Source organism: Dryobates pubescens, chromosome 34, assembly GCF_014839835.1.
Source record: "Dryobates pubescens isolate bDryPub1 chromosome 34, bDryPub1.pri, whole genome shotgun sequence".
Taxonomy (NCBI): Eukaryota; Metazoa; Chordata; class Aves; order Piciformes; family Picidae; genus Dryobates; species Dryobates pubescens.
Window position 1 is genome coordinate 8,762,592 of NC_071645.1, and position 25,596 is coordinate 8,788,187.

The following is a 25,596-nucleotide window of genomic DNA, read 5'->3' on the forward strand; positions in this document are numbered from 1 at the left end:
ACTCCTCACCCTACAGGGGGATAGCAAAGGGACCCCCAGGACCCCCTCCCCCGCCCCTCGCCTTCCTCCCACATGAAATCCTTACACATAAGTGGGCAAAGTGCCCCCCGAAGGCCATTCTGGGGCTCTCCGGCTCTCGGGCGGATCCTTCCCGGCTCGGCCGAGGTTATCCCGGTTCCTGCGCCCAGGGTCAGCCCCCGGAGCGCCAGCGGGAAGGGATTAGGCGAAGAAGGAGGAGGAGGAAGGCGCGGGGGGGGTTGGTTAATCCCTGCTCGCCCTCGGCTGCCCCCCGCAAATCCAGCACGGCCGCCGGGGCCGCGGGATCTGCCCTCGGAGGGTATCGGGGACCGACCCCGATGGATCCTGCGGGATCCCACCGTCTCCCGGCCGGCAGTCCCGGGAGAGCCTCGTTCGCACGATTTCAGGGTAAGTTCACCCAATCTGGAGACAAATTCGCTCTGTCTTGGAGCTATTTACCCTATTTCGGGCGAAATTAACTCAGTTTCAGGGTGATCAACTCTGTCTCGGGCCAAATGCTCTCGATTTTGGGGTAAATTCACCCTATTTTGGAGCAAATTCACCCTAGCCCGGGCCAAACTCACCTCCTTTGCCAGGCAAATTTCCCTCTTTTGGGAGCAAATGTCTCCTATTTCAGGGCAATTCACATTTTCAGGCAAACCTATTTTGGGGCAAATTCACCCTATTTTGGGGGTGAAATCACCTTACTGTAGGGGGCAAAATCGCTTAATTTCAGGGTGATTCACCGATCTTGGGTTGATTCGCCCCATTTTGGGCCAAATTCACCTTATTTTGGGGCAGTTCACCCTATTTCAGGGTAATTCACCCCCAATTTCAGGCCACATTTGTCCTATTTTGGGGCATTTTTCTCGGTTTCAGGGCAATTCTCCCTGTCTTGGAGTGATTCACTCTCTTTTGGGGTAAATTCATCCTATTTGGGGCCAAAATTTCCCCCCTCTGAGGCAAATTCACCCTGCCTGAGGCTAGTTTTCCCATTTTGGGGGTCAAATTCACCCCACTGATGATGATTCACTTTCTTTTGGGGCAATTCATCCTATTCTGAAGTGTTTCAGCCTATTTTGAGGCGATTCACTTTCTTTCAGGGCAATGCAGCCTATTTTGGGGCTAATTTATCTATTTGGGGGCAAGTTTTCCTTATTTTGAGGCAAACACCCTATCTGGGGCTAAACTCACCCTATTTGGGGATGATTCCCTTTAATTTGGGGCAATTCACTCTACTTGGCAGCGATTCACCCTACTTTGGGCCAAATTTTCCCAGGTTTGAGGCAAGCAGCCTCTCTCATGCCAGACTCACCCTCTTTGGGGCAACCCACTCGATTTTGAAGGGATTCACCCTATTTTGGGGTCAACTTACCCTACTCTGGGCCAGTTTTTCCCCATCTTGAGGCAAGCAGCCTATTTCACCCTACTTGGGCCAGATTCATCCCGTTTTGAGGCCAATCCACCCTATTTCAGGCCAACCTCCTATTGGGCAGCGCCGGCCTCCAGCTTCCCCGCCCCGCACCCTCCCCACCGTTGGCCATCTCCATGAGGACGAAGCCAGCTCCAGCGGCGCTCAATAGACCAATTAATGACACCTGGCGCTGGCGGAGCCTCGGGTGGAAACCTCCCCGGGACAGCAGCTCCCTGCCCCCTCCACATTTCCCCGTGGGGAGGAGGAGAAAGAGATTTGGCAAAGCTGCTCTGCGCTTGCTTGATTTTATTAGGACCGACACATTCATCGTATGCCACAACGCCACCGATCGATGAGCTCCAGGGATAGAAAACCCACGGGGAAGGGCCGGCGCCAGCCAGCAGGGAACGGGGCTGATACAGAACACGTCTGAAAAAGGCAGTAAATGCGTCCTCCCCCCGCCCCCCACCCCTAACCCCTCCCTCCCCTCCCCCCGCCCCCCCCCCATTCTCACAGCTTTGATTGTATTCCCTAAGCGTGGTGCAAACCGAACCGAGAGCTCCTGGCTGCCAGGAAGGGAGAGACCGACCAGAAACAAAACAAAGGGGGAAACAACCAACCAAAAACGGCAACAAAAAACCCAAACCAAAGTACAAGCCCAAAACAAATACAGAAAGAAAAAATCCCAACCCAAACCCCAACCAACCAAACCCAAACCAACAACAAAACCAAACTAAAATGAAAACAAACCGAACAGAAACGAAAAGAAAAAACGGGGGGTGGGGGAAGTGAAAAAATCGAACAAAAAAAGACTGAGGGAAAAAAAAAAAAGGGAAAAAGGTTTAAATAAAATAAAAAATAAGGAAAAAACCAAATCAAACCTTAAAAATAAAGAAATGCTTAAAATAACACTGAAAAAAAAAACAAACAGGAAAAAATAAAATAAGATAAAAAATAAAAGATAAATAAAAAAGATAAATAAAAAGATAAAATAAAAAAGATAAATAAAAGATAAATAAAAAGATAACAAAAAAATAAAAGATAAATAAAAATAAAATAAAATAAGATAAATAAGATAAATAAAATAAAGTAAAATAAGTAAAATAAGATAAATAAAATAAAGTAAAATAAAGTAAAATACAATAAAAACAAAGTAAAATAAAAAGTAAAATAAATGAAGTTAAATAAAATAAAGTAAAATAAAATAAATCAAATAGAATAAAAAATAAGGAAAAAAACAAATAAAACTTTAAAAATAAACAAATGTTTAAAATAAAACTGAAAAAAAAACCAAAGAAAAAACACTCAAATAAAATCAAGTAAAATAAAATAAAAAATAAATAAAATAAAGTAAAATAGAATAAATAAAATAAAATAAGTAAAATAAAACAAATAAAATGGAAAACATAAAGTAAAAATAAAAAGTAAAATAAATGAAGTTAAATAAAGTAAAATAAAATAAATTGAAATAAAATAAAATATAAATATAGATAAAATAAAATAGAATAAATAAAATAAGTAAAATAAAACAAATAAAATAAAATAAAATAGAACAAAACAAAATAAAATAAAATGAATAAAAAATAAGGAAAAAACCCAAATAAAACCTTAAAAATAAACAAATGTTTAAAATAAAACTGCAAAAAAAACAAAACAAAGAAAAAAACACCCAAATAAAATAAAATAAAGTAAAATAAAATAAACTTTTAAAAATGAGGCAAATCAAAGAAACAAAACCTTAAAAGTAAACAACATTTTTAAACAAAACTGAAAAAAAACCCAAACTAATAAAACCCCAAACCCAACCCAACCCCCAAACTAAATAATCCCCAAACTAAACAACCCCAAACCTGAAAGAAAAGCAAAGGGGGGGGGAAAAATCCCTCCCCCCCCCCAAACAGACTAAGAAAAAAAGAATTACAAAAGAAGCCAAAACTGTAAAAGTGACCAAAGTTTGGAAAACTGAAGAGAAAAGCCCTTACAAATAAACAAATTAAACCCCCCACCCAAAGTATAACGAACCTGAACCCCCCCTGAACTCGCCCCAAAAAAACCCTAACGAAATCACTGAAAAAAATAAGAGATCAAAAAAATTCCCCAACCTGAAAGCCCCAACCTGAAAGCCCCAACCCGAGGGAAGCCAAAGCAAAGCACAGAAACCCCAACCGAAGAGACACAAAACCCAAGCCCTAAAAACCCCAAACCAGCAAACAGACAACTGGGGGGGTGGGAAAAAAATACCCGAACCACCTCCAGCCCAACCGAACCCCAACCGAGAACAGAAACAACCTGCGGAGGAAAAAATGGGAAAGGAAAGAAAAGGGAAAGGGAAAAGGGTCAGGAATTGTTTTAATGGTAAATAAAAAACCCCAACCGAACCCCCCCGCCCCCGAGGAAATCCGAGTGGATATGGCAACGCTGTCAGGAACAGGTGGGACGCAGCCTGGGAAGTCCAAGTCTCTTTGCAGGCAGCGCTGCCCGGAGCGCGGAGCGGCCCCGGCCGGGCGCGGGCAGAGCCAGGCTCAGTCTGTAAAGCCAGGCTCAGTCTGTACAGGAAGCGTTTGGTGAGGATGGCTCCGGAGGAGTCCCCGCGGGCTGAGCCCGGGCCTGGCTCGCCGCTGGCTATTGCTTAGTGCTGCAGAGCCGCAGTAACACTGACCCGAGGGATGCGTCCCACAGACACGGCGGAAGAAAGGGAAAACCAAAAAAAAACCAACAAACCCCAAACCCCAACTTTTTGTCCGAAAAACGTCCTCCTCCCCCTCCCTCCCCCCCCCCCCCCCCCCCCCACCCCAGCTCTTGTCCCGTGTGGAATGTACCTAAAGTGAGGGCTTCTCCTCGCCGGGGCGCGGGGAGCTGCGCGGCGCTGCCCGGCCGCCGGGGATGAGCCGCTGGGAAGGGCCCTCCGCGGGGGGGCTTTCATCCCAGGCAAATTCCCATTCCCAGGCGGGGAGGGCCCGGCCGCGACGGAAACGACGGGAGCAGGAAGCCCTTGATCCTTATGAAGGAGGAGCCTCAGTTGTTGAACTTTAAGGGGTATCCGATGGCTTTTTCCAGGCACTCTACCAGCGAGCCGGCCGAGAGAAAATCCCTCTCCACTTCCACAAATTTGATGTAGATGGATTTGGGGGAGACGCCAGGCTCCACCACGCAGTTCTGGGACAGGAAGGCGTTGATGCCCAGCCAATCCTTGCTGAAGGTTTTGGTGTTGGCCTGGAAGTGTAGGAACAGGCACTGCTGCAGAGTCCGCACCTCGGCGATGCCGAGGTAGCAGTAGACGATGCGGGCGGCCTCCATCTCCACCCGCAGGGAGGCCTGGGGCGAGGGCGCCTCCAGCTCGCCCTGAGTCTCGGTGAGGGGCTCCGCCCCCCGGTGCTCGGCCAGGGGCGAGGGCGGCTTCTCGTGGCACTCCTCGTAGCCGATGGCGTACAGGCCGGGGCTCTTGGGGATGCCCCCCGGCAGCAGGTACTGCACCACGTTGCCGCCGGTGGGCTTGGAGTGGGCGATGGGGATCCAGTCGATCTCCATGTGCAGCTCCAGGCAGCGCGCCTCGCTGATGGTGATCTCCAGGAACTTGTAGTAAACGTTCTTCCAGTTCATCTTCTGCACGCGGGTCATGATCACCCTGCCCTCCGGCTTCTCCGAGTTGAAGTACTCGCGCAGGCGCTTGCCCAGCGGCACCTGCGAGCTGATCTCGGCGTAGTGGTAGCGGATGTCCTCCTTCCAGCGCGTGTTGTAGCCGATGCCGAAGATCGCCAGCTTGTTGGAGAGGTGCAGCCGCGAGAAGTCCGTCCAGCTCTGGAACAGCTCCCACTTGAGCTGCACCGACTCCAGGATCTGCATGATGTTCTGCATCGCGTCGCGCTTCCTGCCGGGGGACAGCGGCCAGCCGGGGCTGAGGGCGGCGGGACGGCCGCGGACCGCCCCGCGGACCGCCCCCCGGCCTGCCCCCCGCCCCGCCGCTACCTGAGCTGTGCCAGCACCTCAGCTGTGCCAGCACCTGAGCTGTGCCAGCACCTGAGCTGTGCCAGGCTGGCTCTCAGGAGATCTTCCTGCCCTGGGAGGGTTCCCAAAGCTTGGAAGGGGCTGCCCAGGGCAGGGCTGGAGTCTCCCTCCCTGGGGGTGTTTCAGCCCCGTGTGGAGCTGGTGCTGAGGGACAGGGTTTGGTGCTGAGCCTTGAGTGCTGGGGGAGCTGCAGGGCTCTGCCAGCTGCATGGACTCTGGGATTCTAGGTGGGCTTATGGCTTATATGGAATGACAGAACGGTAGGGGATGGAAGGGACCTCTGGAGCTCCCCCAGCCCAACCCTGGCCACAGCAGGGCACCCAGGGCAGGGCTCACAGAACACATCCAGGGGGGTTTTGAAAGCCTCCACAGGAGGAGACTCCACAACCTCTCTGGGCAGCCTGCTCCAGGCCTCCAGCACCCTGAAATCAAACAAGCTTCCCCTCCTCCTCAGGTGGAACCTCCTGGGGTCCAGCTGGTACCTGATGCTCCTTGTCCTGTGGCTGGGCACCACCCAAACAAGGCTGGCAGCCACCCCTCAGGTATTTACAGACACTGCTAAGATGCCCTCTCAGCCTTCTCCTCTCAAGGCTAGACAGCCTCAGCTCACCAAGTCCAGCCCCCCAGCAGGGTCAGCTAGGGCAGGTCACACAGGAATCACTGTGGCTGGATGAGGCCCTGAAGATCATGAAACCATTTTGGTTGGAAGAGGACTTTTCAGATCACTGAATCCAGCCCTTAGCCCAGCCCTGCCAGGTCACCACTGAGCCAGGTCCCTCAGCACAGCACCTCCCTGGCTTTGAAACCCCTCCAGGGATGGGGACTCCACCACTGCTGGGGATCAGCCACAGCTGGCTCTGGTGGCAGCACTCAGTGCCTGCTCATGCTCAGCCTTCCCCACCCCAGCACCCCCAAGTCCTGCTCTGCAGCCTGGATCGATACAGGAGGCTGCCCTGACCCAGGAGCAGGACCTTGCCTGTTGGCCCTCAGGAGGTTCACCCAGGCCCTCATTACCAGGAGCACACAGGGCTGCTGTTAGAAAGGCCACAAAGCAAGGCCCCAGCTGCTCCAGAAGGCTCAGCCCCAGCGCTGGATCAGGTCCATGGCTCGCAGGATGGAGCCCCTGCAGCAGATGCCCCTGGGCCAGGCAGAGGCCGCTGTGGGATGGGCAGCAGAAGCCCTCTGGATATCCAGGAACCACATCCCTGAGCTTCCAGCACCAGCAGAGTGCCTGAGGCAAGCAGGAGCAGCTTCCTCCAGGCTGAATGGATGAGACACTGGGGGTGTAATTAGCTCGTGAGGAGAACCACTAATTGCAGGAGTTATTGTCCTCTAATCAGCGCGGTGGGAAGATGAGCTGACTCGTTTGGCAACGGAGAAACCTCGGGAGGGCCAACAAAGGGGAATTCAAAGCTCTCTCCTCGCAGCTCCCCTCCCTTGTATCTGCTGGGAGGCTGAAGAGCAATCACAGGGAGGTGACCACAGCCCCAGGGGGGCTGTTCCCCCTCCCATGTCCCACCAGGAGAACCTGCTGCACCTGCCCTGCCCCCCCGGGTGGCAGCAGGCTTCCCTGGGGCACACAACTCCCTGCTCCTGGGAGCTCCTTTGCTGCCTTCACAGCGATGCCTTCAGCTCCCTACAATCAGCTTCCTCCCACGGCCACCCACGGAGGGCAGCAAGGCAGTGCTGGGCACACGCTGGTCCCCAAGCACCAGCAGCTGTGACACAAACCACCCGAGGCTGAGCCCCTGGCAGCTGCAGCTCTGTGCTGTGGGGACCAGGAAGTCCTCAGCGAGGGTTTGGGAGCTGCAGCCCTCCCCACAGCCCGGGCAGCCTCTCCTCTCAGCCCTGCTCCCAGGGGTCAGCACCAGGCACCGCCTGGGGAAGGCTCTCCCGGCGCTGCTCGGCCCCCAGGGAGCTGCTGCCTCCCAGAGGCACAGAGCTCTGCACGGAGCAGTTGGACACTCAGAGGTTCACAGAGCCATGGAATAGTTTGGGCTGGAAGAGACCTCAAAGATCCTGGAGTCCAACCCTCCCCAGCCCTGCCAGGGCACCACCAGAGCATGGCCTCAGCACCACAGCTCTGAAAAACCTCCAGGCAGGAGGACTCCACCACTGCCCTGGGCAGCCTCTGACAGCCCTTTTGGGGAAGAAATTGATCCTCACCTCCAACCCAACCCTCCCCTGGCACAACCTCAGACCTCTTCTCCTGTCCCTTGTTCCTGGGAGCAGAGCCCAAGCCCCACCTGGCTCCAGCCTCCTTGCAGGGAGCTGCAGAGAGCAAGGAGGTCTCCCTCAGCCTCCTCTGCTCCAGCCTCACCACCCCCAGCTCCCTCAGCTGCTCCTCCCCAGCCCTCTTCCCCAGACCCTTCCCCAGCTTCCTTGCCCTTCCCTGGCCCTGCTGCAGCCTCTCAAGGTGCTGCTGGGAGCCAGCAGCCCAGAGCTGAAGGCAGCACTCCAGGGGTGGCCTCAGCAGTGCCCAGCCCAGGGGCACAACCCCTGCCCTGCTCCTGCTGCCCACAGCATTGCTGCTGCAGGCCAGGCTGCTGGTGGCCTTCTTGCCCAGCTGGGCACCCCCTGGCTCCTCTGCAGCTGCTGGCACCCAGCACCCCCAGGGCCTTTGCTGCTGGGCCCTTTGCAGCCCCTCTGGCCCAGCCTGGAGCCTTGCTGGGGTTGTGGTGAGCCAAGGGCAGGACCCAGCCTGTGGCCAAACAGCACAACTGGCCTGAGAGTCCAGCAGCACATCAGAAGAGCCCTGAGTGCCCTTCAAGGCAATCTTCAAGACCATCTCCACCATAATCATTGCAATTGCAAAGTAGAAACCTTCTGGGCAGCAGGCAGGGAGGGCAGAGGGCAGGGAGGGCAGCAGGCAGGGAGGGCAGAGGGCAGGGGAGGGCAGAGGGCAGGGAGGGCAGCAGGCAGGGAGGGCAGAGGGCAGGGAGGGCAGCAGGCAGGGAGGGCAGCAGGCAGGGGAGGGCAGCAGGCAGGGAGGGCAGAGGGCAGGGGAGGGCAGCAGGCAGGGAGGGCAGAGGACAGGGAGGGCAGAGGGCAGGGGAGGGCAGCAGGCAGGGAGGGCAGAGGGCAGGGAGGGCAGAGGGCAGGGTGGGCAGAGGGCAGGGAGGGCAGAGGGCAGGGGAGGGCAGCAGGCAGGGAGGGCAGCAGGCAGGGAGGGCAGAGGGCAGGGAGGGCAGAGGGCAGGGGAGGGCAGCAGGCAGGGAGGGCAGAGGGCAGGGAGGGCAGAGGGCAGGGTGGGCAGAGGGCAGGGAGGGCAGCAGGCAGGGGATGGCAGCAGGCAGGGAGGGCAGCAGGCAGGGGATGGCAGCAGGCAGGGAGGGCAGAGGGCAGAGGGCAGGGGATGGCAGCAGGCAGGGAGGGCAGCAGGCAGGGAGGGCAGAGGGCAGGGGATGGCAGCAGGCAGGGAGGGCAGCAGGCAGGGAGGGCAGCAGGCAGGGAGGGCAGAGGGCAGGGAGGGCAGCAGGCAGGGAGGGCTGAGGGCAGGGAGGGCAGCAGGCAGGGAGGGCAGCAGGCAGGGAGGGCAGCAGGCAGGGAGGGCTGAGGGCAGGGAGGGCAGAGGGCAGGGAGGGCAGCAGGCAGGGAGGGCAGGGGGCAGGGGAGGGCAGCAGGCAGGGAGGGCAGCAGGCAGCACAGGGCTGGGGTTTCACTCCTCTGACTGCAGAGAGCTGAGCTGCACTTCAGGCACAGGAGGCCCTTCCAGAGGCAGAGGCAGAGGCAGCAGTGTGGGCAGGTTTCATTCAGCAGAGGAGGAGCAGAGCTAAGCACCCAAGAGCAGAGCAGAGCCCACACCTTCAGGAAGTGCTCCATAAATACCCTGCCAGGTTCAGCTCAGCACAAACCAGAGCTGAAGAGCTGCTGGGAAGAAATTTGTCACTCATCAAACTGCTGCTGGCTGAGGAACTGCTGCACAGCAGCACCTCAAGGGCAGGGTCCTGGCCCTGGGCAGGAACAACCTCCTGCAGCAGCACAGGGCAGGGGGAAGCTGCTGGCAAGCAGCTGCAAGCAGAAGCAGCTGGCAGTGCTGGGGGACAAGGAGTTGGCCAGCAGCAGCAAGGTGGCCTGGGAGCCAAGAAGGCCAAGGCTGTGCTGGGGGCATGGAGAAGAGTGTGGGCAGCAGCAGGGCAAGGGAGGTTGTGCTGCCCCTCTGCCCTGCCCTGCTGAGGCCACCTCTGGAGCCCTGGGGGCAGTTGTGTGCTGCCCAGGGGCAGAGGGCCAGAGAAGTGCTGGAGAGAGGGCAGGGGAGGCTGGGAAGCTGCTGAGGGGCCTGGAGCAGCTCTGGCAGGAGCCAAGGCTGAGAGCCCTGGGGCTGAGAGCCTGCAGCAGAGCAGCCCCAGAGCAATGCTCAGCAATGCTCAGCAAGAGCTGAAGGGCCCCTGGGGGGCAAGAGGCTGGGGCCAGCCTCTGCTGAGTGGTGCCCAGGGCCAGGCCCAGGGGCAGTGGGCAGAGAGTGGAGCCCAGGAGGTTGGAGGTGAGGAGGAGGAGAAAGTTGTTTGTTGGGAGGGTGCTGGAGGCCTGGAGCAGGCTGCCCAGAGAGGTTGTGGAGTGTCCTGGTGTGGAGAGCTTCCAACCCCCCCTGGGCACTGTGCCCCTGGGCAAGCTGCTGTGGGTGCCCTGCTGGGGCAGGGGCTGGGGGAGCTCTGGGGGCCCTTTCCCCCCACACCTCTCTCTCTAAGGCAGGGAAGTGCTTTCTCCACAGGGAATTCATCACTCCCAGCACAGAGGAAGCAGCAGGGAAAAGCCATTTCCAGCAGCTCTGCTGCTTGGTTTCCACATCTCCTCTTCCTCCAGCACTCAGCAACCATCCTGCTGGGCTCCACTGTCCCAGGCTCTATCCAGCACCTCCAAGGCTTGGCCAGGCAGCCATGGTCACCCTGCCACTGTCACTGCTGGTTAGCTTTCCCCAGGAAGAGCCCAGCCAGCAGAGGGTTTCCCCTCTCTGCACCCTGTGCCTGCAGGCAATCTCCTTTTCCATCTGCAGAAGGTGCCCTAGAGCTGCACTGCAGCCTTCCCCCAGCTGCAGCCTGGCCCAGCTGCACCTCCTCCTCCTTGCAGGCTTTTGCAATTCAGATGAGAGGAGAGGGGAGAGAAGATTTGGTGGAGATTGGTTGTGTTTCCAACAGAAGCTGACTTCAAAGAGGCTCAGGCAGCTGGGCTGAGGGGAGGGCCTGGCTCCTGCTTCTGGAGCACCTTCACAAAGCCCCCAGCCTGCAAGAGTGCTCCCCAGGGAGATCCACCCAGCAGGAAGGAGTCTGCAGGGACACTGCTCCCCAAAGAGATTCACCCAGCAGGAAGGAGTCTGCAGGGACACTCTGCTCCCCAGAGCACTTCCCTGGGGGCAGTCTGAGAGGATGCAGCAGCAGAGGCAGCACTCTGCTGGGGGAGCAGAGTCCAGCTCCAGCTGATGGAGCCCAGGAGCTGCACACAGCTCAGCTGCTGCTCTTCACTTCCTCCCCTGCCAAAACCAAGGCAATGCAGGAAGCAGAGGAAGCCCTGAGGTGTGGGAGGTCAGCTCCTGGCCCTGCAGCTCAGAGAGGCAGTGCTGGCCCTGCTGAGGAGCCATGGGGGTGAGGGATCTGCTGGGGAGAGGCCAAGGGAGGGCTGCAAGGCTGCTGCAGGGACTGCAGCACTGCCTGGGGAGGAGAGGCTGAGAGCCCTGGGGCTGCTCAGGCTGCAGAGGAGAAGGCTGAGAGGGATCTGATCAATGTCTCTCAAGAGCTGAGGGCTGGGGGTCAGGAGGGAGGGCACAGGGCCAGGCTCTGCTCAGCTGCACCCTGGCATAGGCCAAGGAGCAAGGGATGGAAACTGCAGCCCAGGAGGTTGCAGCTCAGCAGGAGGAGGAACTTCTGCCCTGGGAGGCTCCCAGAGGCCTGGAGCAGGCTGCCCAGAGAGGTTGTGGAGTCTCCTTCCCTGGAGCCTTCCCAGCCCTGCCTGGATGTGTTCTGTGTGACCTGTGCTGGACTCTGTGCTGCTGCCCTGGCAGCAGGGGGGACTCAAAGCTCTCCAGAGGTCCCTTCCAGCCCCTGACACCCTCTGAGCCTGTCAGCCTGAGGTGGGACACATTGGGTTGGGGGTGCAGAATGAGGTCCAGGGCTGGCAGGAGCAGCTGAACTCCTCCCAGGCAGCAGCAGGGAGGTGAGGTCCCAGGTCCTGCAGTTTGTGGCCAGCTGACAGCAGCAGCAGCCCCAACCTTGTGTGCTGCAGCAGGAGGAGGAGGATCCAGCCCAGCACCCAAAGGGCTCAGCTTCCCACAGCAAGGATCTTGGCAGCACTCTCTGACCCTCTCTGCCAAGAGACAGCACCAGGGTGCAGGTCTGCTCCCCAGATTTGCTGCAAGCTCCAAAATCCCTTCCAAGGGAAGGAGAGCAGGAGGCAAAGCCACAACATTTAGCACTGCAGGAGGCAGCCTGGGGGCTGAAGGTGCTGCTGCTGCTCTTCTGATCCCACTGAGCTGCTCTCTGCTGGACACCTGCACAGGCCCTGAGGGTGCCCAGGGCCAGGCCAAGGGGCAGTGGGCAGAGAGTGGAGCCCAGGAGGTTGGAGGGGAAGAGGAGGAGAAAGTTGTTTGTTGGGAGGCTGCTGGAGGCCTGGAGCAGGCTGCCCAGAGAGGTTGTGGAGTGTCCTGGTGTGGAGAGCTTCCAACCCCCCCTGGGCACTGTGCCCCTGGGCAGGCTGCTGGGGGAGCCCTGCTGGGGCAGGGCCTGGGCTGGGGGAGCTCTGGGGTTCCCTTCCCTCCCCTCCATGCTGGGGCTCTCTATCTCAGTACCAACTTTCCTGTTTCTTCTGACTGCTTCTGATCTACCAAGTCAGAGCTGTAGAGCTCTGTGCCCTCCTGCTGGGGGAAACAAAGGCATTTCAGCAGCTGGGAGATGCTTTGTGCTTCCACTGAGCACATACCTGGGGCTGATCAGCTGCAGGCTTCAGCAAGTGCCTGAGACTGCAGAGGGTTCTGTGCATTGAGAGAGGAATTCAGAGGGGAAAAACACAGCCAGAGAATTGTGAGAGGTCTGAATCCAGCAGACTGCACAGCAAGGCCTGCAGCATCCAGGCACTCCAAGCTTCTGCCTCAGGACAGTCAGTATTGTTCTCAATGCAGCTCCCCAAGACACTCCTTGAAAGGTGAAAGAGTCTGCAGCAGCTGAGAGGAGAGCAGCAGGATGAAGAGAGGGGATGGCCCCCTCTGCCCTGCTCAGCCCCCACCTGCAGCACTGCCTCCAGCTCTGGGGCCCCCAGCACAAGGACCTGGAGCTGCTGGAGAGGCTCCAGAGGAGGCCACAGAGATGAGCAGAGGGCTGAGAGCCTCCCCTGGGGGGCCAGGCTGGGAGAGCTGGGGCTGTGCAGCCTGGAGAGGAGAAGGCTGCAGGGAGACCTCAGAGCAGCCTCCCAGTACCTGAAGGGCTCCAGGAGAGCTGGGGAGGAACTCTGGACAAGGGCTGGGAGTGCCAGGAGAGGAACAATGGCTTTGAATCACAGAATCAAGAAGGTTGGAAGAGACCTCAGAGCTCATCAAGGCCAAGCTGTCACCCAGCACCTCCTGACAGCTCAACCATGGCTCCAAGGGCCACATCCAATCCCCTCTGGAACACCTCCAGGCACAGGGACTCCACCACCTCCCTGGGCAGCACATCCCAAGGGCCAATTCCTCTTGCTGGGAAGAACTTTCTCCTCCCCTCCAGCCTGAACCTCCCCTGGCACAGCTTGAGACTGTGTCCTCTTGTTCTGGGGCTGGGTGCCTGGCAGAAGAGCCCAACCCCCAGCTGTCTCCAACCTCCCTGCAGGGAGTTGCAGAGAGCAAGAAGGTCTCCCCTGAGCCTCCTCTTCTCCACCTGATGATCTCAAAAGTCTTTTCCAACTTGGTTAATTCTGTAAGGCTCCAGGGGGAGCTCAGAGCTGCTGCCAGGACCTGAAGGGATCCTGCAGGAAGGCTGCAGAGAGACTTTCCCTGAGGGTGTCTGAGACAGGACAAGGAGGAAGGGTTTGGAGCTGAGGAAGAAGTTGTTCAGCAGGAGGGAGCTGAGACTCTGGCCCAGGCTGCCCAGGGAGGCTGTGGCTGCCTCCTGCCTGGGGGTGTTCAGGGCCAGGCTGGATGAGGCCCTGAGCAGCTGAGTGCAGCTGAGAGGAGTCCCTGGGCATGGCAGGAGGTTGGAGATGAGCTCTGAGCTCCCTTCCAGCCTGAGCCATGCTGGGATTCATTCCCCTGTCTGCTTGGTGCTGCTGAGGGAGCTCAAAGCACTCTGAGGGCTATTTGCCACTGCTTCAACTGCTCACAGGGCTACAACTCAGCTCTGGAAAGCTGCCCAAATGACTAAGATCCCAGGGGCCTCAGCCTGGCTTCCCACCCAGGAGGGCAAAGGCACCAAACTCCCTCACATTTCCTCACCTCCACAGGGACAAACTTCAGACAAATGGAAGAATGCAGCCCAAGAGCTTGCAGCCTCCCCACACACATCCCAGCTGTGCTCTGGCCCTGCTTCATTCCTGCAGGGAGCCTTGGGGGCTCCACCAGAGCCCTGCAGAGGCAGAGCTGTGGAGCTGGGCAGCTGTGGTGAGGGAGCTGGCAGCAGGCCTGAAGCAGCCCCAGCTGCAGCCATCTGGCTCTAAGCACACTCAGGAGTTCCACCCCTCCTCCCCCTGCTGCACAGCATCCCCTGGGAGAGAGAGCAGGGTGAAGCACCCAGGAGTGACTTACTGGCTGTCTTCTGAAGACTCCTGTTTGATCTTTAGTGTTCTTTTCGGGGTGGGCATCTCATCTGCAAGGGAGAGAAGGCAGCAGAGTGTCAGAGAGGAACCAACCCTCCCAGGCCCTGGTTGACTTCAAAAGCTGGAGCTGGAAAGCAAAATAAACCCAGAGCTGCTTCCTGAGCCTGCAGGTCCTCAGAGCTCCTCAGTCTCCCACAAGTGAGTGGGATTCCCACAGAGCTGTGGCCAGTTCAGATCTGAACCAGCTCTGGGAGGACAAAACCCTCCAGGACATGAGGCCAAGAGAGGGATGCTGGCTGTGGAGTCACAAATCAATGCAACTGCAAACTGCACTGAGGAGCAAGGAGGGAGGGAGGGAGGGGAGAAGGCTTTGAAGAGGACATCTGGGAAGCAAGCAGCAGCACAAAGCCATCTGCCCTGCCCTGACTGCTGCAGCCAGCAGCTGCTCTCAGCCACACCAAGGACAGCAGCAGCCCAGGGCTCCCAACGGCCTGAAGGGAAGCACAGCAAGGCTCAGGCTGGAAGGGAGCTCAGAGCTCATCTCCAACCTCCTGCCATGCCCAGGGACTCCTCTCAGCTGCACTCAGCTGCTCAGGGCCTCATCCAGCCTGGCCCTGAACACCCCCAGGCAGGAGGCAGCCACAGCCTCCCTGGGCAGCCTGTGCCAGAGGCTCAGCTGCCTCCTGCTGAACAACTTCTTCCTCAGCTCCACTCTAACCCTGCTCTGCCTCAGCTCCAAACCCTTCCTCCTTGTCCTGTCTCAGACCCCCTCAGGGAAAGTCTCTCTGCAGCCTTCCTGCAGGATCCCTTCAGGTCCTGGCAGCAGCTCTGAGGTGCCCCTGGAGCCTTCTCCTCTGCAGGCTGCACAGCCCCAGCTCCCTCAGCCTGTGCTCACAGCAGAGCTGCTCCAGCCCTTGGAGCATCCTTGTGGCCTCCTCTGGACCCTCTCCAGCAGCTCTGAGTCCTTCTCCTGCTGGGGACAGCAGAGCTGGAGGCAGGGTTGGAGGTGAGGTCTGAGCAGAGCCCAGGGGCAGAATCTCCTCTGCTGCCCTCTGCCCACCCTGCTCTGGCTGCAGCCCAGCACACAGCTGCCTGAGGGCTGCAGGAGGCACTGCTGGCTCCTGGGGAGCTGCTCAGCACCCAGCACCCCCAAGGCTCCTTCAGGGCTGCTCTCAACCCCCTGCACCCAGCCTGGACTGTGCCTGGGGCTGGCCCCTGCCAGCTGCAGGACCTTGCCCTGTGACTTGGTGAACCTCTTGCAGCTGGCACTGGGACACTTCTGCAGCCTGTCAGGAGCCTTCTGGATGCCATCCCTGCCCTCCAGTGAGGCCAGCAGCACCCAGCCTGGTGCCACCAGCAGCCTTGCTGAGGGTGCACTCAGTGCCCAAAGATGCTGAAGAGCACTGGGCCCAGGACAGAGCCCTGAGGAGCCCCAGTGGGCACTGCCCTGCAGCTGGGCATGGAGCTGCTGGGCACAGCTCTTGCAGCCATGCAGCCACAGAGATGGTGACAAAGCAGGCAGCGGGGTTGGACTCACCAGGAGTCAGCCTGGGCAGGATCAGCCCCATCCAGCTGTTTGCCAACATCAGATCAGCTTCTCCTCACTGCTCCTCACCCTCCTGCTCCTGACTTGTAACCCCCCTGGGGAAGAGCTGGGATGCAGCTACCAACCAAAGCACAAAGGTTAAACTGGGATCAAAGCCTCTCCCCAAGCCCCTGGCTCCCCACACAGCCTGGGGACTGTGTCTCCTTTTCCTTCTTCACTCTGGAAACCATGAGGGGAAAAAACTCCTCCCTGCACCATGAGCTGGGCCCAGCTCACCCCTGGCACAATGGCTCCCATGGCAGGGAGCAAGGAGCAGCCCTGAGGCTGGTCCCCAGGAGCCAGAAATGTGCCCAGTGGGTTGGGCAGGCTCTGGCTGTGTCCAGCTGCCCTGCAGTAAAGCTTTGGACTTGTGTCCCACAGCATCCTCCTGGAGAAGCTGCTGCTGAGGGCTGGGAGAGTTGGATGCTGCCCTGGGTAACAACTGGGCCCAGGAGTGCTGGGGATGGAGCTAAATCCAGAGGGGGCTGCCCACAGGGGGTCCCCAGGGCTCAGTGCTGGGCCCAGGGCTCTCCAATCAATGACCTGGGTGAGGGCATCGAGGCTGCCTCAGGAGCCTGCAGGGGGCACCGAGCTGGGTGGCTGTGTTGAGCTGCTGCAGGGTTGGAGGCTCTGCAGAGGGACCTGGGCAGGCTGCAGGGAGCAGCCAAGGCCAAGGGCATGAGGCTCAGCAAGGCCAAGGGCTGGGTCCTGCCCTTGGCTCACCACAACCCCAGCAAGGCTCCAGGCTGGGCCAGAGGGGCTGCAAAGTGCCCAGCAGCAAAGGCCCTGGGGGTGCTGGGTGCCAGCAGCTGCAGAGGAGCCAGGGGGTGCCCAGCTGGGCAAGAAGGCCACCAGCAGCCTGGCCTGCAGCAGCAATGCTGTGGGCAGCAGGAGCAGGGCAGGGATTGTGCCCCTGGGCTGGGCACTGCTGAGGCCACCCCTGCAGTGCTGCCTTCAGCTCTGGGCTGCTGGCTCCCAGCAGCACCTTGAGAGGCTGCAGCAGGGCCAGGGAAGGGCAAGGAAGCTGGGGAAGGGTCTGGGGGAAGAGGGCTGGGGAGGAGCAGCTGAGGGAGCTGGGGGTGGTGAGGCTGGAGCAGAGGAGGCTGAGGGAGACCTCCTTGCTCTCTGCAGCTCCCTGCAAGGAGGCTGGAGCCAGGTGGGGCTTGGGCTCTGCTCCCAGGAACAAGGGACAGGACAGGAGGCAATGGCCTCAGGCTGCCCCAGGGGAGGTTCAGGTTGGCCATGAGAAGAAACTTTTTGCCTGAAAGGGTTCCCAAGGCCTGGCCCAGGCTGCCCAGGGCAGTGGTGGAGTCTCCACTGCTGTGGTGCTGAGGCCATGCTCTGCTGCTGCCCTGGGGCAGTGCTGGCTCCTGGTTGGGCTCTGTGCTCTTAAAGCTCTCTTCCAACCAAACCAATTCTGTGGTTCTAAGCTTGCAGAACCCTCCTGCTCCAGCAGCCTGCTCAGCTCAGGAGTTTGTGAAGCTTTGCTGCCTTGCTCCCAGCTCAGTGAGCCACAAGCAGTGAGCAGGGCCCAGCTGAGCTCATTCATCCATTCTGCTGCAGGCTTCCCTCCCTCAGGCAAGCAGGAGGAGCTCTCTCCAGCCCTCAGCCTCCACTTGCCTGCTCCCTTTGTCACTTAGAGCAGGCCACAAATCTGGCCTGTGTACATTTCCAGATGTGCAGCACAGCCCAGGGGCTGCAGGCAGGAGCCACAGGGCCCAGCAGGGGCTGTGGTTGGCAGCAGCAGTCTGCAGCTCTGCTCAGGCTCAGGGGGTGCCCAAGGACCCCAAAGGAGGAGAAAGGGCAAATCCCATCCCAGTGCTGCAAGGAGGAGTGGCACTGAGCAGGGGGAGCACAGAGCAGGGGTCACCCCCTCCTCAGGCACTCCTGGCCAGGCAGCACTCCCCTCCCCTGCCAGGCCCTCAGCTCCTAAACCACTTTGGGAGCTACATTCTGCTGAGGAGCTGAGGAATTGCTTCCTCTCCTCTCCCAGAACACCAAGTGGCTGAACCTTGAGAACAGGAAAGGTGGCAGCCAGACAGTGACAGCATGGAGGGGAGGGAAGGGACCCCCAGAGCTCCCCCAGCCCAAGCCCTGCTCCAGCAGGGCACCCCCAGCAGCCTGCCCAGGGGCACAGTGCCCAGGGGGGGTTGGAAGCTCTCCACACCAGGACACTCCACAACCTCTCTGGGCAGCCTGCTCCAGGCCTCCAGCACCCTCCCAACAAACAACTTGCTCCTCCTCTTCCCCTCCAACCTCCTGGGCTCCACTCTCTGCCCACTGCCCCTGGGCCTGGCCCTGGGCACCACTCAGCAGAGGCTGGCCCCAGCCTCTTGCCCCCCAGGGGCCCTTCAGCTCTTGCTGAGCATTGCTGAGCATTGCTCTGGGGCTGCTCTGCTGCAGGCTCTCAGCCCCAGGGCTCTCAGCCTTGGCTCCTGCCAGAGCTGCTCCAGGCCCCTCAGCAGCTTCCCAGCCTCCCCTGCCCTCTCTCCAGCACTTCTCTGGCCCTCTGCCCCTGGGCAGCACACAACTGCCCCCAGGGCTCCAGAGGTGGCCTCAGCAGGGCAGGGCAGAGGGGCAGCACAACCTCCCTTGCCCTGCTGCTGCCCACACTCTTCTCCATGCCCCCAGCACAGCCTTGGCCTTCTTGGCCCCCAGGCCACCTTGCTGCTGCTGGCCAACTCCTTGTCCCCCAGCACTGCCAGCTGCTGCTGCTTGCAGCTGCTTGCCAGCAGCTTCCCCCTGCCCTGTGCTGCTGCAGGAGGTTGTTCCTGCCCAGGGCCAGGACCCTGCCCTTGCCCTGCTTCACCTTCAGGAGGTTCCAGTGCCCAGCTCTCAGCCTGGCAGGGTGTGTTTAGCTCAGGATGGTGCAGTCAGGGCTTCCTTACCCAGCTCCTGCTCTCCAGTCTGGTAGCAGTGGAGCTCCTGGCTGTGGTTCCCCCAATCCTCCTGTGAGTACTCCTCCATGGTGCTGCCATCCGACTCCAGCTCCTGGTAGAGGCCACTGCTGTTGATGAGGACAGGCTGGCAGGGCTGTGAGTCCCATCCCCCCTGCCCAAACACCTGCTCCAGCTGCTCAAAGGTGTAGCTGCTTTTCCTCTTGCCCACGCCGTGCTCCTTCACCCGGCTGTAGCACCTGCGGAGGGTCTGAGACAGAGGCAGCAGCAGGTTACTGCCGGGCAGCAGGGCTCACAGTCACCTGCAGGCTCCTGCTTGGCTGCTGTGCTGACTCTAGAGGCTGGGCTTGAGTTCTGCTGAGGGTTTTCTGCCCCACACTCACGAGCTAAATCCTCCTGAATGAAGCTATCCCTGCCAGGAAGCGTTGGCTGTCCCCAGCCCTCCAGCACGAAGCAGACACCGAGAGCACAGTGTGCAGCAGCCTCAGCTCCACCAGAGCCAGCCTCACAACCCCCAGCACCAGCTCAGTGGAAGCCAGGGGCAGGGTAAAACCAACCAAAGAGGACACACATCCCAAGAGCCCCCCAGGGAGAGCCCCCAACCAGGCAAGAATGCACACCTACAAGGAGGGGCAGGGAGAAGCAGAGCTGGTGTGGTGCCCACAGCATGGAGGAGGAGAAAGAGGGAGGGGAGAGGAAGGAGAAGGGAAAGGAGAGTTCCCCCAAGCACAGATGGTCCAACCTTCCTTCTCTGCTCAGGAGACAGGAGGCACAGTGTGTGTGCCTGAGCTGGGGAGGGTGTTACTTACACAGTCTGCATTCCTAACTCTGCCTCTTGAGAAGCTGCTGAAATTTAAAAGAGGTCAAATCAATAACACTGCAAAGGCTCTGGGGCTGCACTGCACAGAGCATCACAGGATGGGGTGGGTTGGAAGGGACCTCAAGGCTCAGCCAGCTCAACCCCCTGCCATGGGCAGGGACACCTCACACCACAGCAGGTTGCTCACAGCCACCTCCAGCCTGGCTGCAAACACCTCCAGGCAGGAGGCTGCCACCACCTCCCTGGGCAGCCTGTGCCAGGCTCTCACCACCCTCCTGGGCAACAACTTCTTCCTCACAGCCAATCTCAATCTCCCCTCCTCTAGCTTGGATCCATCCCCCCCAGTTCTATCCCTCCCTGACACCCTCAAAGTCCCTCCCCAGCTTGCTTGCAGCCCCCTGCACACCCTGGAAGGCCACCAGAAGGTCTCCTGGGAGCCTTCTCCTCTGCAGCCTGCACAACCCCAACTCTCTCAGGCTGTCCCCATAGGAGAGGAGCTCCAGCCCTCTGGAGCAGCACTGCACAGGGTGACAGCACTGCCATGGCTCTGCACGCTCAGAGCAGCCTTGGGGTCCAACAGCCTGGCCTGCTCGTGGTCCCTGTGCTGAGGGTGGCAGTGAGGCAAAGCCACCAGCCCAGGATTTCCAGCCAGGCTTCCTCCTTAGTGTCCAGGGGAAGCAATCTCCATGGGCATCCCTCAGCCACAAGCTGCTGTGCCCCAGGCTTGCTGCACCTGGCTGGGGTTTGGGTTGGTAAGGGCTAGAAACAGCTCTCACTCTCTCTCTGTCCCCCTCCCACCCCTCTGATATTGATCAGATTGCTCAGGCTTGAATGGTGAAGCTCCAAAGAGGCCTCAAGCTGGGAATTAAGTTGGAATTGCTTGGGTTGGAGGAGACCTTGAAGGTCATCCAAGCATTGAGGCAGCACTGCCAGGTCAGCCCTGAGCCTCACCTGCAGGGCTGGGGCCTCCGGCACCGCTGCCGAGGCTGCGCAGCCCCTTCGGGGCAGACACCTGCCCAGCCCCACCGCCGTGCTCTCTGCAGCAGGAGTCTTGGAAGCACAACAATGCCACAGCTGCTGGGGCTTGGGGTCTTTTTTCCCCCCAAAAGAACAACTTTGCCACCTCCAGATGGCTCAGACCTACCTAATGCTCCTCACACCCTGGTTTAACAGCGGCGGCGGCAGAGGAGTTACCTCCTCACCAGTCTCCTCGGGGTACTCAGAGCCCTGGTGGGGGGCAAGAAGCAGAACTGCCAAGCAGCAGCAGCTCAGTTTTTACCCTGCTGTGTCAAGAAAACACACACAAAAAGAACAGAAAAATGAGAAAACCCAGAAAGGCCTCCAGGCAGCACCCAGCCCCGGAGCGGCTCCGAGGCGGCGGGAGAGGCCCTCCCGGACTGCAGCTCTGGGCATGGAGAGAGCCTCTGGGATGGGCACCAGCCAGGGGCCTCTGCAGCTCCCCTCCAGCCCAGGCCACTCTGTGACTCCAGGGAAGGTGAAAGGAGAGGGAAACCAACCAGCTGCCTCAAGCTGGCACCAAAGACCTGGCCAAGAAACCTCCCAGCACTCCCTGGCTGCACGCTGGGGAGTGGGGGCAGAGAGATCCATCTGGGGGCTCAGAGATCCATCTGGGGGCAGAGAGATCCATCTGGGGGCAGAGAGATCCATCTGGGGGCTCAGAGATCCATCTGGGGGCAGAGAGATCCATCTGGGGGCTCAGAGATCCATCTGGGGGCACAGAGATCCATCTGGGGGCTCAGAACCATCTGGGGGCTCAGAACCATCTGGGGGCACAGAGATCCATCTGGGGGCTCAGAGATCCATCTGGGGGCTCAGATCCATCTGGGGGCACAGAGATCCATCTGGGGGCTCAGATCCATCTGGGGGCTCAGAGATCCATCTGGGGGCTCAGAGAGCCATCTGGGGGCTCAGATCCATCTGGGGGCTCAGAGATCCATCTGGGGGCTCAGAACCATCTGGGGGCACAGAGATCCATCTGGGGGCTCAGAACCATCTGGGGGCACAGAACCATCTGGGGGCACAGAGATCCATCTGGGGGCTCAGAACCATCTGGGGGCACAGAGATCCATCTGGGGGCTCAGAACCATCTGGGGGCTCAGAGAGCCATCTGGGGGCTCAGAACCATCTGGGGGCTCAGATCCATCTGGGGGCTCAGAACCATCTGGGGGCTCAGATATACATCTGGGGGCTCAGAGAGCCATCTGGGGGCTCAGAACCATCTGGGGGCTCAGATCCATCTGGGGGCTCAGAGATCCATCTGGGGGCTCAGAACCATCTGGGGGCACAGAGATCCATCTGGGGGCTCAGATCCATCTGGGGGCTCAGATATACATCTGGGGGCACAGAGATCCATCTGGGGGCTCAGATATACATCTGGGGGCTCAGAGAGCCATCTGGGGGCACAGAACCATCTGGGGGCTCAGATCCATCTGGGGGCTCAGAACCATCTGGGGACACAGAGATCCATCTGGGGGCTCAGAACCATCTGGGGGCACAGAGATCCATCTGGGGGCTCAGAACCATCTGGGGGCACAGAGATCCATCTGGGGACACAGAGATCCATCTGGGGGCTCAGATCCATCTGGGGGCTCAGAGATCCATCTGGGGGCTCAGATCCATCTGGGGGCTCAGATCCATCTGGGGGCTCAGAGATCCATCTGGGGGCTCAACCTCAGCCTTTCACTCCACTTTCTCTCCTTTCAGCCCACCTCCATGTGGGCAAACTCTTGTTTCACCCCCAGACTCTCTGCAAAGCAGAGCCCAGATCCCACCTGACACCTGCCCTGCTTTAGCCACAGACTGAGAGCCTCCAGCTCAACCTCCCAGCAGCTCTGCAGCCAAACCAAACCCTGGAACCCTCCTGGCCAAGCCTCCCTGGGACTGTTCAACACCTGCAGCCATTGGCTCTGTGCTTCACCTTCTCTCCCTACTCTTGGGCTACTGAGTGTTCCACACCAGGCTGTAGCCTGGGAGTAACCAAAGGCTTCACTCAGGCTGCAGACCACCTTCTTCTCCCATGCCAAGAGCTCAGCATCAAGCCAGAGGAGGACAGGAAAAGGATTAGAGGAGGGGAAAATCAGTGAGCTCCTTGCTCCTGAGAGCCAAGAGCACTTTGGAGCCTGCTGCCCAGGTGGACCTGCTGGCATCAGCCTCTGCTGGTGGACAGCCTCACATGTCAGTGAGAGCACCTTGGAACTGGGGGAGAGCACTTCCAGCTCCAGCAGGAGAGCCTCAAACTTGGGTGAGAGCAGGTCAAATGCCAGCAGGAGAGCCTCAAACTTGGGTGAGAGCAGGTCAAATGCCAGCAGGAGCCTCTGATTTGGGTGGAAGCAGCTCAGACTCCAGCAGGAGAACCTGTCCGGGCTGAGAGCACCTCAAACTTCAGCCTGAGCACCTCACATGTGGGTGACAGCACCCTGAGCACCTCACATGTGGGTGACAGCACCTTGAGCACCTCACATGTGGGTGACAGCACCCTGAGCACCTCACATGTGGGTGACAGCACCCTGAGCACCTCACATGTGGGTGACAGCACCTTGAGCACCTCACATGTGGGTGACAGCACCCTGAGCACCTCACATGTGGGTGAGGGCAGCCTGAGCACCTCACATGTGGGTGAGGGCACCCTGAGCACCTCACATGTGGGTGAGGGCACCCTGAGCACCTCACATGTGGGTGACAGCACCTTGAGCACCTCACATGTGGGTGAGGGCACCCTGAGCACCTCACATGTGGGTGACAGCAGCCTGAGCACCTCACATGTGGGTGACAGCACCCTGAGCACCTCACATGTGGGTGAGGGCAGCCTGAGCACCTCACATGTGGGTGAGGGCACCCTGAGCACCTCACATGTGGGTGACAGCACCCTGAGCACCTCACATGTGGGTGAGGGCAGCCTGAGCACCTCACATGTGGGTGAGGGCAGCCTGAGCACCTCACATGTGGGTGACAGCACCCTGAGCACCTCACATGTGGGTGAGGGCACCCTGAGCACCTCACATGTGGGTGAGGGCACCCTGAGCACCTCACATGTGGGTGACAGCACCTTGAGCACCTCACATGTGGGTGACAGCACCCTGAGCACCTCACATGTGGGTGAGGGCACCCTGAGCACCTCACATGTGGGTGAGGGCACCTTGAGCACCTCACATGTGGGTGACAGCAGCCTGAGCACCTCACATGTGGGTGAGGGCAGCTCAAGCTCCAGCAGCAGCTCCAGTCTGGTGCTTCCAAAGGCAGCAGCAGGCCATGGCAGGCAGCTGGTGGCTCTCTGGTCTCACCTCCTGGAGAACTGAGCTCCCTGCCAGCTCCTCCCTCTTGGAGGCACTGCCAGAGGCTTGGGAAAGACCTGAAGGAGTGGCCATGGCCCTGGACTTCACAAAAGCTCCCCTGGACATGGTGAGCACCCAAAGGCTTCAGATACCTTTCTCCCCCAGGTTACTGTGATGGCCCAGCCTGAAGGCCTACTCTGATCTTCTGCACCTCCTCTACTCCTGCCGGGCTCCAGCTCCCCTCCTGCTCCGTGGCTCCCCAGGTGCTCAGCTTGGCAGGCAAGAAACCATCAACTTAGGACAAGTACCTGGAAAGAGACCTGGTAATGGCCCAGGCTGGGAGAGACTGAGGCCCTCTGCTCACTGCCCTGCCTGCAAGCCCAGGGCACAACATCCCCACTCCAGCCACAGGGCACAAGTCCAAAGGCTCAGCGTGGAGCTCCTCAGCCTCTCCAACTCCCAGCTCCTCAGCTCCCCTCTGAGCTCCCCACAGAACCCCTCCCTCTGCAGGAGCTGCAGCTTCAGGAGGTGACTGTGCTGCAGGCACAGCCCAAGATCAGACAAGGAGAACCACAGCATGGCCACCAGGGGCCCAGGTGCCCACCACAAGAACCCCCAGGGCAGATGCTAAGGGCTTCACAGGGCAGGTGGAGGCTGCAGACATCTCCACAGCAAGCTCTTTAGGTTGATTAAATGAGAGGTCCCCGTGGCCCAGAGCACCACTTAGCACAACAGGCAGCTCTGAGGATGCTCTTGAGCTTCTCAGGAGAGAGGAGCTCTTGGCTTCACCTCCTGGATCAGCAGCAGCCAACAGCTCCTGCCCTCAGCCTGCCAAGATGCTCACAGCCAACATGAGATGAAACACCAAGGGGAGAAGAGAAGCTGCTGCTGGAGCCTGGAGTGTTTGTAGGGCAGGCAGGGATGGCCCAGGGAGAGGTCCTGAGATCCTCACTGCCAGGTTGGATGGAGATGGAGGGAGGGGATTCTGCCCCTCTGCTGGGCTCTGCTCACCCCCCCTGCAGGGCTGGGGCAGCTCTGGAGCCCTCAGCACAGCACAGGCAGGGAGCTGGGGCAGCAGGGCCAGAGGAGGCCACAGCAGTGCTGGCAGGGCTGGAAGCCCTCTGCTGGGAGCCAGGCTGAGAGAGTTGGCCTTGGGCAGCCTGCAGAGGAGAAGGCTCCAGGGACACCTTCTGGTGGCCTCCCTGGGCATGAAGCAAGCTGGGCACAGAGGCTGGAGCAGGGCCTGCTGGGCCAGGCCAAGGGGGGATGGTTGGGAAGGCAAAGAGGGAGCTTGAGAGGGGAGAGAAGGAGAAATGGTTGAGCCTGAGGCTGGGGAGAGCCTGGCCCAGGCTGCCCAGAGAGGTGGAGCTGCCCCATGGCTGGCAGCAGGGCAGCTCAGGTTGGTTGGGGCTGGGAGCAACCTGCTGTGCTTGGGGATGTCCCTGGGGGCTGCAGGAATGAGCTTTGGGGGTCCCTTCCTACCCAAAGCAGTTTGGGATCCTGTGGTGGGAGCACAAAGCAATGGAGGTGAAGAAGTTTCAGCACAGGACCATGAGGAGGACTCTCATGACCAGAGCTAAGGACTGCTTCAGAGGAGCCCAGCAGGGCAAGGTGCTGGAGCTGCTCCTCCTGTGACAGCAGCTGGGCTGGGGGGAGCTCTCCCCAGGGGGGTGAAGAGGCAGCTGCAGAATGCAGGGGAAGGCTGCTGGGGGGATGCTGCTCTGGGCAGTTGATGCAGGAAGCAGTCAGTGAGGCCTTGCACAGACAGCTAGAAGCAGCCCCAGAGCCCAGGTCCTGGTGCTCAAGGGTGACACCAACCAGAAAGGCCACAGTGAGGCACAGAGGGTCCAGAA

The 25,596-nt window shown here is 59.2% G+C and overlaps 1 protein-coding gene across 1 annotated transcript in view; it reads right to left on the reverse strand.

Moving 5' to 3' along the window:
* Nucleotides 1–4,241: 4,241 nt before the first annotated feature.
* Nucleotides 4,242–25,596, reverse strand: part of MSANTD2 (Myb/SANT DNA binding domain containing 2) — a 44,731-nt gene continuing 23,376 nt past the window's right edge. Inside the window, exons 2-4 of the mRNA XM_054176185.1 lie at nt 18,623–18,881; nt 14,139–14,199; nt 4,242–5,300 (exon numbers count right to left, since the gene is read on the reverse strand). Coding sequence (XP_054032160.1) covers nt 4,448–5,300; nt 14,139–14,199; nt 18,623–18,881 — 1,173 coding nt within the window. The 3' untranslated portion in view covers nt 4,242–4,447. The remainder of the gene's footprint in view (nt 5,301–14,138; nt 14,200–18,622; nt 18,882–25,596) is intronic.